General features: G+C 49.2%; 1 protein-coding gene across 1 annotated transcript in view; it reads left to right on the top strand.

Annotated features, from left to right (window-relative positions):
- The window catches only part of DDX31 (DEAD-box helicase 31), a 74,479-nt gene that overhangs the window by 18,778 nt on the left and 35,677 nt on the right, over positions 1-20,024 (top strand). The window contains exons 12-16 of the mRNA XM_061154336.1: positions 1,372-1,607; positions 2,349-2,525; positions 5,165-5,224; positions 16,563-16,613; positions 18,106-18,245. Of these exons, the coding sequence (XP_061010319.1) occupies positions 1,372-1,607; positions 2,349-2,525; positions 5,165-5,224; positions 16,563-16,613; positions 18,106-18,245 (664 nt within the window). The remainder of the gene's footprint in view (positions 1-1,371; positions 1,608-2,348; positions 2,526-5,164; positions 5,225-16,562; positions 16,614-18,105; positions 18,246-20,024) is intronic.

Here is a 20,024-nt window from a genome sequence, read left to right on the forward strand (position 1 = left end):
GAGATGAAAAGAAACACACTGTGTTCTCATTGAAGAGGAGGGGCTAGACGTGAGCTGGCCCTCAGTTGTCTGCCTGCCTTGCTTCTTGGCCTCAAGGTGGGGGCCGGGGAGGCAAGGAGGAAGGCATCCTGAGAGGACTGCTCTTCAAAGCACATGTCCTGCGTGCCCGGCCTCCTCTCCCCGCCATCCTGACTCTCTGGTCCCTGGCGTCTGGGGAGAAGGAGAAAGAGCAGGTCTGAAGTCCAGCACCCCCGCGGAAGGGAGAGGCTGCTGGCACTCACATCGATGTGGAGGTAGGAGGAGGCTGGTAGTCTCAAGAGGTTGTGATGGCGGGTGCTGCCCGCTCTGCAGGTGACCTCTCTGCCAGCACATTTCTAATTATCATCATCCTGCATTTCTCCTAAAGACACTGTGTTGTTGTTTAGTTGCTCAGTCGTGTCTGACTCTTGGGACCCTGTGAACTGTAGCCCATCAGGCTCCTCTGTCCTTGGGATTTTCCTGGCAAGAATACTGGAGTGGGTTGCCATTTCCTTCTCCAGGAGATCTTCCCAACCCAGAGACTGAACCCATATCTCCTTCATTAGCAGGCGGTTTCTTTACCACTGAGCCACCAGGGAAGCCCAGCTGGGACTTTTAGGTCTCTTTTTTTATTAAACCTAAAAAATACATTCCGTGAGCTCATTTCTGTCTTTCCATCCTCGTGAGATGGGGCTTCTTAGCGCGCTCGTAGATGGGAACACCGAGGCTCTACCAGGATCCCCTGCACACAGATCACTGCACGGCGCTTCAGCTCTCGTGTTCCTATTTCACTTGGTTTACCAGCCAGTGCACGTGTACCAGACACCATCCACCTGCCCCACCAGCAGTTTTCAGGGTCTGTTCTAACTAACAGTGACCATAAGAGAGAATCCATGAAAGAGGGATTCTGTGCTCAAAGAGTGGGGGAAATGCCGCATATTACCGCCGCCTCTAGGAGGTTCATGGGCACAGTCACACAAGTCAAGGTCCTGACAAGGCCTGTAAACCCGGGAAGCCCCATGAAAGAATCCCAGGAAACCTTTCTATCAGGATTTCCATCATTTACTTGACCACCGAAGCCTTTCTGGGGAGTGATGGGCAGACATCTGTTGCAGTGGTCTTCCACAGGTCAGAGTTCAGAAACATTGGTGGTGTATATGGGTTTTTAGGCCCTGGGAAGAAATCAGTGGGTCCCCGGGAGACTGACAGTGGGGCAGGTCAGTGTTAGCATTTTGGCTCTACATCAGGGTTTTCTTAGTAAGCCTGGATGTGTCGCGTTGGGGATATGCGGACGTGACCGGTTGTACAGCACATGCCTGTCAGCTGTCCTGTCTTTCTCGCTTTCTCTCCAAGGTGTAGCTCGGCTAGCTGACATCAGTTTACACGACCCTGTCAGCATCTCTGTCCTGGATGAAAGCCACGACCTGTCGAGCCCAGAGAGTGAAGCCTTTCTCGAAGCTTCTCCTCCACAGGCAACTGATGAGCTGGACGGCTTCGCCATCCCAGCCGGTCTCGAGCAGCATGTGGTGGTGGTCCCCAGCAAGCTGAGACTCGTCTGTCTGGCGGCCTTCATCCTGCAAAAGTGCAAGGTAGGTCTGAGGGCTGGGCCTGACCTGATCCTGAAAGGACTACAGTGTTGTTTATGTCAGGCATGGAGGGCAGTGAGCTGAGATGCACATGGAAGTTTCCCAGCTTCACTGTGGTGGCGAGTGCAGGTCTTAGCAGAGATCTTCTCAGTCAGTGGTTCTAGAATTGCAGTAAGGACCCAGGGGTCAGTGTATTCAACTTGAGATCCGCCTCATAGACCAGTCCTAGGCTGACACCGGAGATGTCACGTGGTTGAAGCGTGCTGGATGTGAGCCAGATACATGGGCCTGTGTGCATGTGTTTAGAGCCTCATCCTATTTGTGTATTTACTGGATTCACATGATAACTTTCTCTGGTATATGGCGAAATAGTAGGTGGAAGGGCTTGAGGGTGCAGCTTCTAGACTGACTGTGATCCCGGGGTCTCCACGGGGAGGGCTGTGCCTGGCAAGCCCTGAGTGAGTGAGGGAGGCCGAGCTCACGTGCAGCTTTGCTCTGAAGCGTATTTGTTTTTCTCAGATGCGGGAGGCCCGTTTGAGGTGGCAGCTATGTCATTTTCCTGTCCTGCATTCTTTGTATTAATAGCGTGGCGGGCCAGTGTTGTTTTTAAAAATAATTCAAAGCCATCTGTCACCTTTCCAGTTCGGGGCCAGCCTGCCTGCGTGTTTTACAGAGAGATTCATTTTAGCGTCACCTGATCTTAAAAATGTGTGGTGGTGTTTTTCCCCCTTTGTGTCCGTGCAGTTTGAGAGAGACCAGAAGGTGATCGTTTTCTTCTCAAGTTGCGAGCTGGTGGAGTTCCACTACACCCTCTTCCTCGAGACCCTGCTGAGCGGCTCGGGGGCCCTGGCCCCGGAGCGTTTGCCGTCCACCTCCACACCGTTAAAGTTCCTGCGGCTGCACAGCGCCCTGGACCAAGAGGTGAGCCCTGGCCTCCCCGGACTGGGAGCCTGCTGGGCCAGGGGAGGGCATGGCTAAAGTGGGCGGCCCACTGGAGGCCACAGCAGGTGACACAGCTGTGCGCCCGGTGGGGGCGGACGTGGAGCCCCTCGTTCCCGTTCACTTCTGCCCCGGGAGCGGGTCTCTTCCACCTGAGAGAGCGCGCGGGCCGGCTTGGCCGGACTATGCCCCAGCCAGCTGTTAAGGCAACAGAGCACCACTAAGTAGCTGGCACCAGGGAAGGCTTTTGCCTTTTTAGTACCCAGTGTGTAATTAGGGCTTGATGTCTTCAAATTAAGAGCATTAATGGAGCTAAATTGTGGCTCCCATATGGTACTGCTGAGCGTGACTGCTGTCATTGTCAACAAGATGCAGAGCTTTCGCTCGGAGCACTCGGGCTGGGAGAGGACGGGGCACCAGGGGCTGCGGGGGCTCCGCGTGGCGAGTATTTTTGAGCAGGAAGGAGAGTGAAACATTCTCTTCATCTTGGGTACTTAGTACTTAGCTGCGTTCACTCTCATTCCACTGCTGGTCGCCAGGCCAGCCGTTCAGGGAGTCCAGCAGGATGTAGGAGGAGGTGAGCTCACCGGAACTGTGGCAGGAAGGACAGACAGGGCTTGGAAGAGGGAGCCAGCTTGTCCTAGAGGAGAGGTTACCAGGCAGCTGAGGAAACGAGAGAGCTCTAAAGAGAGCCCGAAAGAGAGTGATGGTTTGATTAGAGCCACCTTAAAAAAGTCAGAGCATTTTTAGAGTCAGAGAAGGCATCAAGTCCAGCCCTTCTTTTTCCTATTGCTTTTTTTGTTTTAGTAATTAAGGGAATGGAGGCTGAGAAAAATGAAGTTACTCAAGGTCACTCAAGGACACAGTTTCTTAACCCAAGACTATGCCAAATGTCCTGAACATTCCAGGCTTAATGAGTTTTGTAAACCCTTGAGTTTTACCTCCAGCTTCCCCAATTCAGTTGAGTTTGTTGATTTCATAATGTAATGCCATTTATGGTTGGTTTTTTAACTCGGTTTACTAGTCCTCTAGGTCTCCTTTCTCCAGAGCCATCCTGCAGAGAAGGTGTGAGGGTAAAGAAGAAGCTGAATGTGGGATCAGGAGGATCTAGGGACTTGCAGAGGTCAGCAGAAGACCCTGCAGTTAGGGTGTTTCAGACAGCGCGCCTCACAGGGTAGCAGGGCATTTACAGCTGTGTGCGCTGGGGCAGGCTGCCTGTGTTCTGGGCCTGCCTGCTGCTCACTGGCTGTGTGACCTCAGGGAAGCATCTAACCTCTCTGTGCTCAGCGTCCAGGCCTCTAAAGTGGAGTGAACAGTAGTACAGACTTCTGGAGTTGTGGCGGTTCACTGAGTTAGCGCAGACTGAGTGCTCAGTACATGTCAGGGGCCATCCTTGTTGTTGTTTCTCTTTCAGAAAAAGTAATTTTTTCATCATTTAATAATTGCTAGTATTTTACTTGTGTTGTCCTGTTTGTTAGGTGTTTAGCCATCACACCCTTCCTGTGAGATGGGTAGGAGGTCGAAGGGAGGGTCTCTGCATTTCGTTTACTAAACACAAGTGAATGTCTTGTCCTGAGGCCTGAGCTAAAGCCGGCCCATCACATCTTCCTGATGTGGTGGTTACCCTGTTGCCCTGCCCACCGCTCCACGCGATCTCAGTGTGGTCTCAGAGTGGCCGACTCAACGCTTCACGAGCATCAGAGGGGCTGCTGTTGAAAGAGCTGTCGCCTGATGGCCGTGCTGAACCTCAGCGGTCTGGTCGTTGGATTCCTTGCTCCACGTCTGCATACAGCATGTCCTGCCTTTAAGGTGTTTCATAGGCTCTTAGGAACTTTTTTGGTTTTGACTCCACAGAGAGGCCATGAACTCCCAGGGTTCAGAAACCGGTTCCGCCCTTTACCAACAGTGGTTGCACGTGCCTTGGGCGAGTTCCTTAGCCTCTTATGCCTCAGTTTCTCCCCCTGGCACGGTGGGAGGTGGCAGTGCCTGCTCCTCAGGTTTCTGTGCGGTTCAGGCACGTTCAGGCCAGCTCTGGTGCCTGGGAGCCCTCAGTAGCAGCCCTCAGAGGGAGCCTCATGTTGTTGCCAGGTGTGTGGTTTGTTTTGAGAGGTGGGATGATTTCATTTTCTTCTTTGACTTGAAATATTTTTCTCCAGTTAAGACATACAGTTCTTAACAAGTTTACAATCTTTTTTAAAATAAATTTTTTAAAAAAATTGCTCTGTAGGAAAGGTTGGTTGCTCTTCATCCTCCAGGCCACCTGTAGAAAAGGTGTTAGAATAAATTCTGAGTTGGGACCCGCAAGGGCAGGCACTTGCCTTTGGCACCCCTACTGTTAGTGTTGGCCGTCTCTGGAGGCTGTGCCCCTCTCCCTGTGTTATCTTAGTGAAATGTGCTGCCCTCCATTATTTGCCTCTGTCTGGAAGAAGCCTAGTCCTGTAGGAACAGGGTCTTGTTAGATGATATGAAGAATCCACTTCTTCCTCTTCCTTGGCAAAACCTTTCAGTGCCTAGAAGTGGTTACAGTAGTAGGAAGTTGGGAGACTCGTAAGAATCTAAGCCCACCACCTAGCTGGCATTGAGCTGAGTTATAAAGACCCTATTTTTTCTTGTTTTTGCAGGAAAGAACAGCAGTGTTTCAAGATTTCATGCATTCCAGAACAGGCATTCTTTTTTGCACGGTATGTATCGCGCTGTGCTCTGTGGGAAGGTTGAAAATTGATGGTGGTGGTGGTGGTTGCAATTTTTTGTCTCTGGATGGCTTGCCTTGCAGTCAGCAGCCCTACAGGGAGCAGGGATCCCAGGGGCCGCTTGGCTTGCTGGTCTCCTTGCACTCCGGGTTTGTCACCCAACTGCCACGGGTAGCGGGCTGCCACTGCCCAGAAGACTTGGCGATTTGCTCACTAATGGTGGCAGCTGTTGGTCTGAAAATGTGTGAATCTTGGTGATTTCTATCCACCAAGAACTTGTAAATTACAGCTATCGGGAGTAATTAGAGCTGAGAAAGCCTTTTCACAACAAAATCACTCTGCTTGCCTCTGCTCACCTTTTCTTAAAGGAAAATAGATGCGCTTGGACAGATTCTGTGCGCTCTTGTTTAAACCTACCATTTGCCCTACAGTTTTCAGAGCCATTTCACTCGGCCTCTCCAGCACTGCTCTGACCTTTTACCTGCACATCTCTTGTGCTCTTTCAAGCTTAGAAACAAACTTTCAACATCCCTGCTTCTCCAGGGACTCACTTCACCAAAGGTGCTGCTCGCTCCCAAGATTAAAATGCCTTCCATGTGTGTGCCATCTCGGAAGATGTAACTTAATCCCCAGCGGTTGATTGAGAAATCCCTATCTATACAGTAATGAAATCTCACCATAGATTTAGTAACCCTGTGAACAAGTACGAGGTAGAAACAAAGACAGTTGGCTGTTTGAAGGCCTCTCTAGGCCTCACTTAATGCAGTTACTTTTTAAGGAACCCTTGTTCTCTATTTAGTTTTGAAGGTAATAGAGATGGTTTTCTTTCTAAATTGAGAGTTTATGGGTGAGTACAACTTTGTTACTTGTGTGTATGTACATACGATCATCTATAGGACAGTCCTGCCTGGTCACCTGCTGACGATTCTCGTGTGTGTGTGTGTGCGTGTGTGTGTGTGTGCGCGCTCCCAGCAGTGGTTCCGCTGTGCAGTCCTACCTGGTCACCTACTGACGATTCTCGTGTGTGTGTGTGTGTGTGTGTGCGCACGTGTGTGCACGCCCAGCAGTGGTTCCACTGGCCCTGGTGATTCAGATCTTAGAGCAGCAACTGCTGGAACACTTGCCTCCAAAGGAGGTCTGAGTCTGGCCAAGTAGCCCTTGTCTTTATGATCCCCATCAAGTCAGATGCTTGTGTTTATCCTAAACCATCTTTACATGCCCTGTGTAAAGAGAAGATGGGTTCAGACAATCTACTCGACACAGGAATTTGTCAGGAATCCTACGTCTGTTGACACTTTTGGAGCCTGAACCCTTCCCTTCCCCTCTGTCCCCGCTTTCCTCTTACTCCACATCCTTCAGCCAAACAGGCCCCTCTCTCAGCTCCTTCTGGCCTCAGGGCTCTAGTACATGAATTCCCCCTCCTGGGACACCCCACCCTGACTTAGACTCACCCCATCTTAGGTCTCAGCTTCATTGTCATTTTTTCTGCAAACAGAAGCCCCTGTGCTTCCCCATGAGACACTGCCAGGGCGCGCTGTGTTTCTCAGTGATGCTCCTTCCAACTGGTCTTGGTTTTCCCACCGAACCACAAGCTAGTGAAGACGGGGACTGTGTTCTGTTTGCCGTCCCGTCCCAGCGTCTGGCACAGAGCAGTGTGCAGTGGGCACCGGTATTTGTGGGTTAAATGGGTGGACACAGGGGATCAGTGTTGAGAACCACTGATATATGTCTTTTTCTAAAGACTGAGGCTGACATTAATATACTTGTTGATTAGGGAATACTACTTAGCCATAACAGAATGAAATCATCCATTCGCAGCAACATGGGTGGGCCTAGAGATGATCATTCTAAGTGAAATAAGCAGACCGAGACAGACAGATATCATATGATGTCACTTATGTGTGGGATCTGAAATACGATACAAATGGACTTACTTAAAAAACAGAAACAGACTCACAGAAATAGAAAACAAACTTATGGTTGTCAAAAGGGAATGGGGGAGGGATAAAATAGGAGTTTGGGATTAGCAGATACAAACTATATATGTAAAATAGATGAACAACAAGTTCTTACTATATAGCATAGCGACCTATATTCAGTTTCCTATAATAAACCATACTGGAAAATAATATGAAAAAGAATATATGTGTGTATATACAGACACACACACACACACACATATATAAACTGAATTACTTTGCTCCACACCAGAAACTAATACAACATTGTAAGTCAACTGTACCTCAATAAAAAAATAAATAAAAATTCAGTTTTACCCATGGGATTCTCATAAACATTCCTATAAAGGATTGCTTGTGACATTTTTTTTTTAAAGTGCTCATTGGGAATAAGTTTACTTTCTCATATCCATGGTGTTATCTGAAGAGTGAACGTTGGAGATCACCTATGTTAAAACAGAAGGCAGCAAGAACCCGTGTGTTGGAGTTTGGGTTAGGACTGGAACAAAGTGCTTTCTTTGACCCTTAAGATGCTGGAAATGTCCCTGGTGGGAAATTGTCAAGTCTCCCAAGGTAAGCAGATGTGACCCTGTTTTTCACAGATGTGGGTGAGCTCCAGGTCTCAAAGAAAACTCCAGGTATTTGAAGTTCAGTTTTTGGTTTTTGTCTTTTTCCAGTAGCTCTATGGAAGCAAAGATCATTTTCTGAAATGCAACTCTCTGTGGGGTCAAAAGCACTTGATGGCTTTCTTTGTTCAGCTTAGCTGCTACCTGCAAGCAGGTGATGTCAGCTAGATGATGAGCATTGTTGACTTGGCAATGTGTGGCACCCCACACCTCTGCCCCCTGCCAGGCCCCGGTGCCATGTGAAAAGCACCCTCTTGCCATCATCTGATTTCTCTAAGCCCCTGAGTGTTCATTTGCTGGTCCAGGTCACATCCAGTATGCTGAGCCTCTGCCAGTCTCTTCTTTATTCTGCTTGAAGAAATGACTGGAAAAGAGCCGGGTGGGAGCTTGTTCCTGTCCATTTCTAAGCCAGGATACCAGCCCAGGTCCCTGATGATATGAAGTTCTTCATTCCTGCTCGGTCTTCCTCCCTCTTTTGCGTGTGGTCACTGTGGCCCAAAACTTGGGTGTCGTCTGAGACTCACTGGCTGTGATAGGTGGTGCCTGGGTTGGGGAGGCATTGTCACTGTGTCTCTGGCAGCCGTCTGTTGCTTGCCAGGCTCTGGCCGCTCTCTGGGAGCCTCCTGGGTGCTAATGAGCAGTGGGGCCACAGAGGACAAGGCAGATGGAGACTCGCATCTTTGCGTAAAGGGGACCCATGTTGTTAACTGTTGCATGGAGACTTTCTGCCTTTGTACCGTCTCTTTTGCCATTTTGATTTTTCCCAAGATTCTTTTAACAAGGCCAGAAGACTGACTGTCTTGTGTGGGAAGTTGGGAATTGTGTAACCACACAAAAGCTCACAATTCTGCTGTCTCCTTTTCTTCTAGAAAGTACCTTCCTGCTCCCCATTCTCCTCCATTGTATTTTTTCTGTGGTGAAGGAAGTTAAGGGTGTGTGTCTGTGTGTTTAATTATAAACATCTTAAAAGCAAGGGCTGTCTTAATTTCATGAAGTCTTTTGGGACCTGATACATGACTATATAACATGAGTTCTCGGTACACGTGTTTGACCGCACTGGTGTGGAGTCTGGGCAGATGTGACCAGGAGAGACCAGTCTAGGAAAGAAGAGTTCTTACATACTTGGAATGTAATACTGTGTAATTTTCTAGCTTTGTCTAGAAAACTGAATCTAAAGAAGCCAAGGTAAGGAGGGAGCAAAGTACTAGCAGGAAGGAATCATTTGAAAGTTCAGAGCCCACTTTCCTCAATGGAATTAAGAAATCAGAAGAACCAGACAGAGGAGATGGGCTTATCTTCATGCTAATTCCTTTGGCTCATAGTGAAGCACTCACCCAAAGCCAGAGGTTTTGAACATCACTGTTACATTGAGCGGTTGGAGAAACCCCAGTAGGTGACTGCAGTGTGGTATTTCCAGGCTCCTTCTGGTTTTAGGGCTGGTGGGTGGCCCTCCGTGGTTGTCCCTGGTGGTACTCAGTGATGCCTCTCCCCCCACCCGCCAACCCCTGCACAAGGACAGGCACTTTTGGGTCCACCCGCGTCCGCTGGCTGAGACTCTGTTGGAATGTGTGTGGTTGTCCACACATGCCTTATTTTTCAGAAGACATCTAAAGCGCCTGTGCTGCTCTCCTTCACCTGCTGTCTCTCTTTTTTCTTGAATCACACCATCAGGTCTCTGCACTTCTTAATTTCCTTTTCTCCTGGGGAATTTCTGCCGTGCCAGGTGGCCGGGAGACAAAGGATGCTTGTACGCGTCCCAAGAATGTCCCTTCAGTGCCCCCCAAAATGGAGACTTTCTGGTTTTCTCTGGCCTATGCCTTTTAGGTGAAGTTTATCTTTTCCGCTCGTATTTCATCCCTGTTCATGGCGAGATCATTTGGAGATGGTCGGCTGTTGACTCAGTTACGCTAACTCATGTTGCCAGATTTCTGGCGGCTCTAGCCAAGCTCTCGCGCCTCTGACAGCTTCTGCATGCTCTCCTTCCCCCTCTGATTACGCAGCCCAATCTGTCACCCGGACGACGGGGGCCCGGACCCCGCTGATGGCTTTCCACACACGGCAGTAATGACTTCTGGCAGGCCGGGAAGGCGGCAGAGGCGAATTTGCTGCGTCCCTTGCTCAGAGAGCCACAGGCCCCCTCTCCCTGTTAGTAAAAGCACTTTGTGAGGTTCTTGGGTAAATAAATGAGTCATTTTAATCCAACTGACAGGCTGGCACCTGAGCAAGCTGCCTTCCATCTGTACCCCTCGGTCTTGTGGAGGCAGCCAATTTTCAGCCCACGGCCTTCAAGGCCTCGCCCGCGAGTGTCTTTCAGAACTGACTTTAGCGATTCTTTCATCTGAATTAGGTTAAAGGAATACAGGCAGGTTGGATCTTAAGTTCTGAGGGCGGGCACAGAACCAGAGTTTCAGCTGCGTCTTGTGCAGAGTCCTCTGGTCTGGTCCTGCTGGTTGACAGCATCCGGGAGGATGGAGCCATCTCTCTCTCCTCTGTGGTCTTTTGCCTGCGTGGGGTGACAGGCTGAGAGCGGGGAAGAGAACCCAGAAGCTTTGACAGCCCCACCTCATTGCCTGCATGCCCGTTCCTACTTCATCACCAGCCAGAACGCTCAGATCAATGATTCTCAAGACACTTCACGTCCACTGTCTCATTGTATCGTCACAGTAACCTGGGGAGATAAATCATTTGCAGCCATTTTATAGGTGGGTAACCTGAGGCTCGGAGAGCAGAGTTGACTTGCTCAGATTGGATGGCTCCCGCAGTGGTCCTGGAGTCCAGTTCTCCCCGTTCCTCCCTCCCACCCTCAGTGTAGCCACGGCCGAGACTGCCAAGAAGTGCTGAGGGAAATAGCAGGGCTGAGTCCAAGCAGTGGCTGGCTGTGAGGTGACCCCTCCCCAACACCAGGAGTTGTGGGAAGTGGGAGACTCTCGGCCTGGTGTCCTGGGTTGGCTCGCCCAGCCCGAATGGGAAAACCGTGAATGGTCTGATGGTGGTGGCTGCCGCGCCCTCAACTCACTGATTCAGCGTGTTTGTGCTCGGAGTGACTTTCCTGAACATCACATGCTGTTTGAGAGGTCCATCTGTGTTTCTTAGTCGGATTTACTAAACCAATGAGTATTAAATTTTTTACAAAGCCTGTCTTTAAATCTCAGACAGCCGTTGTCACCATGCCTCTCCCACTGCAGAGCACCTAAATGAAATAAATCATTTCTTAATGAGAGCTTCACATATTTAAGAGCCCAACAGTTTCTCTAAACACAGTGACTGGTATGTGTCGAGAACACTCTTGAGTTGTGTTCTCAGAGGCATTGGCCCTGGAACATCCACCTTCAGCTTTCAGGGCACCTGGGAGCTGTCGGGAAACACTTCCTGGGTGGTGGACACACTTCTACTACATGAAACGTCTACGTAACACCCACAGATGCAGCCTCTTGCCACCGTTCAGAGGGGACCCGAAATCCAGGTGGGATTTAATCAGCGAGAAGACAGACCACCCTGACCTGCCCACCAGTAGTCGTTCTGAGTTGCTCAGGTGACAGGGGGAGTGTCTTCCTCAGGTCCTCCTCTGATGCTGGACGATCAGGGAGTGATGTTTTAATGTGGTTCTTGCAGAACTTTGCATTGAGTTTTATTTTTTTAACAAATTTTATAGGGATTTCCTTGGTGATCCAGTGCAGGAGGTGCAGGTTCAGTCCCTGTCGGGGAACTAAGATCCCACATGCCATATGGTGTGGCCAAAAGAAAATAAAAGTTGCTTCATATGCATATAAATCCTTAGTGATACTGAAAAGTGAGGAGAGGGGCAGGAGAGCTGTCCTTTGCAGAAGGGCGCCGTTATGAAATGGAAGTGATCACAGGCTTAGAAAGCCATCGTTTGGTAGCCATCAGGGTAGCAACTGATAGAGACAAGCAGCCTTGACAGATGCGAAAACCACTGGGCAGAAGGTTCTGGGAAACAGTCTCAGGGTTTCCCTCACTCATCACAAAGGAGAAAGGGCCCTCCTCGAGGGAGGGGGAAGGGTGGCCGCCACCTGTTCCGGTGACTGAGCCCAGCTTCCCCACACAGGACAGACTGTGTCTCTTGAGGTCACGTGCTGGGTGGCACACCCCACCCTGGTGGTGTCCTTCTGCCAGAAGGCTCTACCTGAATCTTGCTGCAAGGAGTCAGAAAAACTCCAGATTCTGGGATGTGCCTCCAGGCAGCCAGACTCCTCAAAAACTGTTATAAAAACAAAAAAGTAAATGTTAGGGGCAGGGATGCACCATTCTAGGTTAAGGAAGGGTATTGCTCAGTCGCTAAGTCGTGTACGACTCTTTGTGACCCCATATGGACTGCAGCACTCCAAGCTTCCCTGTCCTCCACTATCTTCTGGAATTTGCTCACGTTCATGTCCATTGAGCCGGTGATGCTATCTGACTGTCTTGTCCTCTGCTGCCCTCTTCTCACAGATCAGCCTTGTTGTGGTGAAGGGGTTTACATAACTCAGTGAAGCTATGAACCATGCCATGCAGGGCGCCCCAAGACGAACAGGTTGTAGTGGAGAGTTCTTACAAAAAGTGGTCCACTGGAGGAGGGAATGGGAAGCCACCCCAGTATTCTTGCTGTGAGAACCCCGTGAACAGTACAGTAAGGAAGGCTAGATGACTGTAATAAAAATAGAATGTAATGATCTAGGCTTTAGTCCAGGGTTAGGGAAGGAAAACTATTAAGGTTGGTGCAGAAGTAATTGCGGTTTTGCATTGTTGAACTTTGCTGTTTGATATTGGAATGCATTCTTAAGTAAATGTGGTAATATTCTACATCATTTTAATGTGCATTTCTCACTTTATGTTTTTTTTTTTTTTTTTTTTTTGCTAATGACACTACTTGCTTTAGACTAGGGCAATGTTAGACAGAAAGCAAATTCAAGCAGTTTTCTTAATTAAAGTTCAAAATGGGTCGTAAAGCAGCACAGACAAGTTGCAGCATCAACAATGCATTTGGCCCAGGAACTGCTAACTAATGTACAGTGCGGTGGTGGTTCAAGATTCTGCAAAGGAGACGAGAGCCTTGAAGATGAGGAGCACAGTGGCCAGCCATCAGAAGTTGAAAACGACCAATTGAGAGGACCTTCGAAGCTGATCCTCTTACAACTACACCAGAAATTGTGGGAGAACTCACCATCGACCATTCTACAGTCATTAGGCATTTGAAGCAAATTAGAAAGGTGAAAATGCTTGATAAGTGGGTCCCTCATGAGCTAACCCCAAATCAAAAAAAATTCATCATTCTGAAGTTCATCTTCTCTTACTGTATGCAACAGCAGTGAACCATTTCTCAATTGGATTCTGATGTATGACGAAAAGTGGATTTTATATGACAATCGGTGACAACCAGCTCAGTGGTTGGACAGAAAAAAAGCTCCAAAGCACTTCCCAAAGCCAAACTTGCACCGAAAAAATGTCCTGGTCACTGTTTGATGGTCTGTTACTGATCTGATCTACAACTTGCTGAATCCCGGTGAAACCAGCATTCTATCTGAGAAGTATGCTCAGTGAGTCGATGAAATGTCCAGAAAACTGCCATACCTGCAGTCAGCATTGGTCACCAAAAAGGTGACCAAAACATTATTCTCTGAATAATGTCTGCCCACACATCGCACAACCAACACTTCAAAAGTTGAACAAATTAGGCTACGAAGTTTTGCCTCATCCGCCATGTTCACCTGGCCTCTTGCCAACCGACTACCACTTCTTCAAGCATTTCAACAACTTTTTGCAGGGAAAACACTTCCACAACCAACAGAAGGCAGGAAATGCTTTCCAAGAGTTTGTTGAATCCTGAAGCACGAATTTTTACACTACAGGAGTAAACAAACTTATTTCTCATTGGCAAAAATGTGTTGATTTCAGTGGTTCCTATTTTGATTAATAAAGATGTGTTTGAGCCTAGTTACAATGACTTAAAATTCATGGTCCAGAACCACAATTATTTTTTCACTGACCTATTATAAAAATCATCTTAGGTACAGTTGGTGAAACTTGAAGATGGACTGATTATTAGAAAATAAAGTTATTTTAAGTTTCTAGGTGTGCCCACGGTGTTGTGATTGGTAGAAGAATGTCCTTTTTACTTAGGCGATCTGTGCTGAAGTTTTAGGGGTGAGATATCATATTTGCAACTTCCTTTTGGGAGGTTCTGAAAAATGTGACTGTACAGAGAGGAAAAAAACAGATGTGACAGTTTAGCAGTTGGAGAATCGGGAGGCAGGGTTGACAAGTGCTCATGGTACTATTCTTTCAGGTTTTTTGTAGATTTAAATTTTTCTGTAATAAAAATGGGGGGGGTTAATAATATATACATTCGTTGTGAAAAGAAAAACGAAGCAAACAACACAGGAAACTGCAAAAAGTGAAAGTCGCTCAGTCCTGTCCAACTCTTTGCAACCGCATGCACTATATAGTCCATGGAATTCTCTAGGCCAGAATACTGGAGTGGGTAGCCATTCCCTTCTCCAGGGGATCTTCTCAACTCAGGGATCAAACCTAGGTCTCCTGCATTGCAGGTGGATTCTTTACCAGCTGAGCCACCAGGGAAACCCAAGTGTACTGGATTGGGGAGCCTGTAATGCCCCCAAGCCGCTCTGCCTGGGGGTAACCACACCTGACAGTTCGGCGAACCTCCTTCCAGGTGTTGGTTCTTGGAGCATCCGTCCGTCTATCCATTTATCCATCTGGCTGCATCAGCTCCGTCTTAGTTGCAGCACCTAGAATCTTTGCAGTACACGGACTCTCTAGTTGTGGCCTGCAGGCTAGTTGCTCCATGGGATGTGGGATCTTAGTTCCTTGACCAGGGATTGAACCCTCATCCCCTGCATTGTAAGGCAGGTTCTTAGCCACTGGACCACCAAGGAAGTCTTCTCCCTAAAGTCTTCTATTTTTATTATTCTCCTTTTTTTCCTGGATTTTTTAGCTGAAGAAAGACTGTTGTTCTTTAGAATAAATACCCCGCATCCCGGATTTGGGTAGTTGTGTCATTAAGGTGCTGTTTACCTTGTTCTTCCCTCCCCTCAGTAGGTATGGATGGTTGTTTAGATTCCAGTCTTAGGATTTTGTTTGTGTTTTGGCAAGAATATGTCATGGGTGACACTCTGTCCTTCCTGTTGCGTGACGGCAGGTTGTCTTACTTTTTAATTGCATTGAAACATGGTCTCAGGGTTAGAATTACAAGGGCCTTAAAGGAGTATAGGATCCATCCTGGTCCCCTCCCCCCTGTTCTTTGCTTTTCTCTTTAGCTCACTATTTTTATAAGCTATGGGGTTTTTCCCTCCAGTATTCCCTTTTGAAATATGAGCCCAGTATATTTGTATTTTCTCCACTCCTTATGCAAAAGCATACTATTTGCACTCAAAATACAGCCTCGACATTTTCCATATCAGTGCAGAGGCACCTCCATCTTTTTGTAGCTGTGTTCTGTAGCTCTGTTCTGTGTGGTGGTTATTGCCATGTTTTATTCAGCTTGTCTCCTGCTGGACACTGGAGTGTTCACCAGACCTGCAGTCATAAACAATGCTGAAATGAATAGCCTTGTGCATAAGTCATTTACATTTTCACCAGTGTACCTTTGGGATGGATTTCTAGAGGGGAGATCGCTCTGGGTCAGAGGGCAAGTGCGTGTGTAATTTTTCTGGATATCCCCAGATTCCTCCCCATAGGGGTCTGTATTATTTTGCATTCCCACCACGTACAAGGTACACAGCATCTTCTTTGATGGCGGAACCGTGCAGTGTAATTTGGTCTTGGAAAAGAGCAGACCTGGGTGGGCGGGCTACCCTCTGCTTGTTAGCTGTGTGTCCCTGGACAAGTTACTTAACCTCTCTGAATCTTGGTTCCCCTCTGTTTTGAGGCATTATTTTGACGATGAGTCAAGATAATGCAGGTACGGTGTTCTCGTGTATGGTGAGTGCTCAGAGCCTGCTGCCTGGGGCTGCTCTTGGTGTGGCTTGCCCTTGGAGGTGGATGCTGGCTGTGTGTTTACTGCCAAAGATGGAAAGATTCCCATTTTCCAGTCTCCCTGCCAGAGTGGCCAGACATACCAGAAAGCAGAGTCTTTGCTCTTGAGATGGCAGCTAGCTCAAAGGAAAAAAGCTGTCTCCATTGCTTTTATACTTTGTGTCCATCTGGTTAAATCTCTGGCCAGTGTTCTGATTGTAACCGCCTATCAGAAGAGGGAGCATCGTTTGGTCCTTCCCACTCTCCAGGGCCCATGAGCAGCGTCCTTGGTCAGTGACTCTGGGGCTCACCCCCATGAGGACATACCTCGGGGTGACCTTCCAGAATCACACCTCAAAGCACATTATCGTTCAGCATTGCTGATAAGACCAGATATGGGCAATAGCCCACGACCGTGTTAACCATGAAGGGGTCTTTCAGATAAAATGTCAAACACACCAGCGGCTCTCTGAATCCTTAGCGTGACACAGCAGCCCATGACTCCTCTGGCGCTCTGGTCTGCGTGCGGGTGACCTTCTTGTCGTGGAGTGGGCTGCAGCTGCCTCACTGCAGCTTCGGTAGAACTCGTCCCTGAATCAGAGCTTCACCCACAGGTGGATGACAGTGGGCTCCTGAAGTTGTGTGCACACCTGTGCGCACTCCTGGGGGTGAGCCCTCAGTGTTTGCACTAGATCATCAAATGGGCCCAGGACCCCAGAAAGGTTGAGAAACTCCATCCTAAGCCATGTTCTTTTGTTCTTTTCTGTTTTGAAGGATATTGCGGCTCGTGGCTTGGATCTCCCTCAAGTCACATGGATTGTCCAGGTAACCTCTCTCGTTGTTATGGGGTGGGCTTGAGGCCAGAACGTACGACCATGAGCAGATGCATTGGCTCGAAGTAGAGTAATTATTAAGACCCTCTTGGGTGTTGCCCTGGTCCCCAGGCAGCCACCAGCCCCATCCACACCATTCTCCTGCCATCTCTCCTTACCCCAGCCCCCCTGACCACCACAGCTCAGCCTCCAGGCTGTGCAGCTGGGGCTCCCCAGCTCCCAGACAAACACGTGTCACACCCCGATTTTCAGCACTCTGAAAATAACGGGAACCACTGGGCCCCTGGGAGGCCTCATTGTGTCGGGAAGACAGTGGCTCAGCTGTCCTGAGAACTGCCTGCACACTGACCTGCGGGGGCAATTAAGGCCCTGACAGCATCTTACGCATACCTCCAGCCTTCGACGCTTTGCCAGAGGGTATGGGTGTTAGCCCTAGAGCCCGGTGGTTCCAGTTTTATTTTTTCTTTTCGTTAGTCTGCAGAGTGGTATTTTTAAGCCCTTCTGTGAGAGGGCCGGGGGACACATGCCCTGTTTACGTGAGTCATAGTTTATTCACATTTTAGTGGAATTGCAGGATTGTCACTGGCTAGAGATCTGCTCTGCTCACTGCACACGATGACTTTGTGGCCAGAGGCATTGTGTCTTCTCTCCTGCCGGCCACAGAGCAGATGTGAAAAAGGAAGGATGATTTTAATGTGTGGGAGTTGAGCCACATAGAATTGATCATTGAGCGCCTCCCTGTAATTGTGGATATTGATTAGTTTAACATGCCTGGCCTGCCACCGAAGTCATCTCGGCCCGTGATCTTTGAGTCGGGTAGCAGCAAAGAACAAAAGGGCAGAATGAGTGCAGGGTCGGTTAGCGTTAATGATGACCAGTTACTGCCACGGAGCACGCCCGTTCTGCTGACTTTGAGCATTTGCCTGTCTCCCGGGCCAGGAATGCTGTCGGCGGGATCAGAGTGTGTCCCTTAGGAAGGGAACCTGCCTCTCAGTCCGCCTGCAGCCCACTTCACAGGACGGGGGGGCCTGCAGCAAGGCGTGGGGACCTGATCCCTCTCCACCCTGTGCGCCATCTTCCGTGCCCGCGGCCCCACGGCTCTGTCTCTCGAGGAAGCAGGCCAAGGTCGTGCGGCCGCCCTGCCTGCGTTCTCACCTTGCCCAGTCACCTCGGTGAAAAGATGCAAATAGGAAAGCGAGGAGACCTGTGGAGAAGTGAAATTAAAAAGGAGATATTGGGACGGGAAGATGTCTCGTTTATCTGAAACTTGGCCACTGTTCCCGTTGGCGCGTCGGAGCCTTGTTATTTCGAATGAAGCCAGGAGTTTCAGGGTTGAGTGACTTCTCCTTGTGATGGTGGTGGGGTAACCATAGCACCAGGATTTAATTCTTGGGATACCTGGAGGCAGGTGAGGGGTATTGCACTTCCAATTAATGGCAATCCCTTGATCTGTGAATGCCTTCATTTTCATGCCCCTCTTTTAGTACAACGCTCCATCTTCACCTGCCGAATACATCCACCGAATTGGGAGAACGGCCCGGATTGGCTGCCATGGGAGCAGCCTGCTTGTCTTGGCTCCTTCGGAGGCAGAATATGTCAACTCGTTGGCTTCTCACAAAATCAAGTGAGTCAGAAACCTGAACGGGGCTTCCGCTGATCTCTCCTAATTAACTTTCTGTCGCTTCTTACAGTGGCTGGGCCTTGTAAGCCAACGAAGAGCCATTAACCCTTGTGATCCCTAAATGAGTCCCAGAATAGCCAGTGGCAAAGACTAAAACCCTTCATGCCATCAGCACATGACAGTTCTCACCTCATTGCTGCTCCGAGTCAGGGAGTGAGCAGTTGCACTCCGTCTCTCTTCAGGGAGAGGTCTGCATTCCATTGCTCTTGGGGTGAAGTGAGTGTGCACCACCCTCCCAGCCAGCTCCACCAAGGTCTCTCTTTTTTTTTTTTTTATATATTTACAAGTGTGATTTTCTTTTTTTTTTTTTTTTATTGTTTTTATTTTATTTTTTTAAATTATTTATTATTATTATTATTATTATTTTTTGGTCATACATTGATATGAATCAGCCATAGATTTACACGTATTCCCCATCCCGATCCCCCCTCCCACCTCCCTCTCCACCCAATTCCTCTGGGTCTTCCCAGTGCACACCAAGGTCTCTTATAGTCATCAAGTTTTGTTTCTTGCAGTTTGTTAACGTTTTAGACCTTTAGAGTTGATTTATCTGTGGGAAAAATGATGCTTTGGATTCATCACTTTCCCTCCTCCTGGAAAGTACGCCGAGGGAGGAAACTGTTCAGAGTGGGTGAATTATTGTGCACCCCACGTTTGCGGGGAAGGGCGCCCAGTCAGATGGCAGTGTCTCACATCCTCCAGCATGAAGTTCCAGCTCCCACTCCCTCCACCCGGGTTGGGGACCCCATAGGGCTTGGCAGCTTGGAACCTGGGCCGGGAGCTTCCATCCAACCCCGATCTCCCTGAGCAAGAACAAAGATGGAGGGCAGCAGCTCAGGCTGGCCAGGTGATCCTTATGAAAGCAGGAAGCATTGACCTGGGCCCCAGAGATGAGGTGGTTTTGTCACATTTTCCGTAAAATCTCCAGCACCTGGAGTAACAGGCCCTCAAAATGGGCTTCAAAAGGCATGTGTGGAAAACTCACACTCATCTATGTGGGTTCACACATCTCCTCTGCTCAAAGCACAGTGATGCCAAGAGCATGTTCGGAGCCCAGGCTGGCAGCCCGGTACATGCTGGGCACAAGAGTGGCTGGCTGCCGTGACGTCACATGGTGGGTCACGTTTCTGGGTGGCTTCCTCGCCCAGTCTGTGTTTTAGGTAACAAGGCTTTTCCCCTTGAAGTGCAGAGTTGGGAACGCCATCACCTCGCCATCTGCACTGACCGTGCCCCGGCGGCCCGCTTGGAGGGGAGAGCTGTGGGTGGCCGTCCCCATGGGGAGCACACCGCTTCCCGCCCCACGCCTCAGCTGACTGTGGCACACTCAGCACTGTCGAGGTTGCCGGTGTGATGGTTCATGGGGTGCAGCTCCCCATGAAAACACACTCCCCACCCCTCAGGGTTGGGGAGGCCGGGGCCTGCCCCGATTGGTCTGGGGGGTCATGTCACTCGGGTGAAGATGGTTTGAGTTTTCCTGTCGGTTCTCTCATCTCAGCTCTGACTCTGCCAGGTGAAGAGTGGGTTTTGTTTGTTTCAGGAAGGCGGGCGTCTTCTCTCTTGTGAGAAGAGAGTCTTGTGTCGGTTGGTCAGTCGCACTTCACCAAGAGCTTCATCTCCAGCTGGACTCTTGAGTTTTGGGGCCTGGAGGCCAGCTCTGACCTCTCTTTGCTGCCCTTTCAGGGTCCAGACAGCCCCCGATCCAGCAGGTCCACTCCAGAAACA

The sequence above is a fragment of the Dama dama genome, chromosome 11 (genome assembly GCF_033118175.1).
Source record: "Dama dama isolate Ldn47 chromosome 11, ASM3311817v1, whole genome shotgun sequence".
Classification (NCBI taxonomy): domain Eukaryota; kingdom Metazoa; phylum Chordata; class Mammalia; order Artiodactyla; family Cervidae; genus Dama; species Dama dama.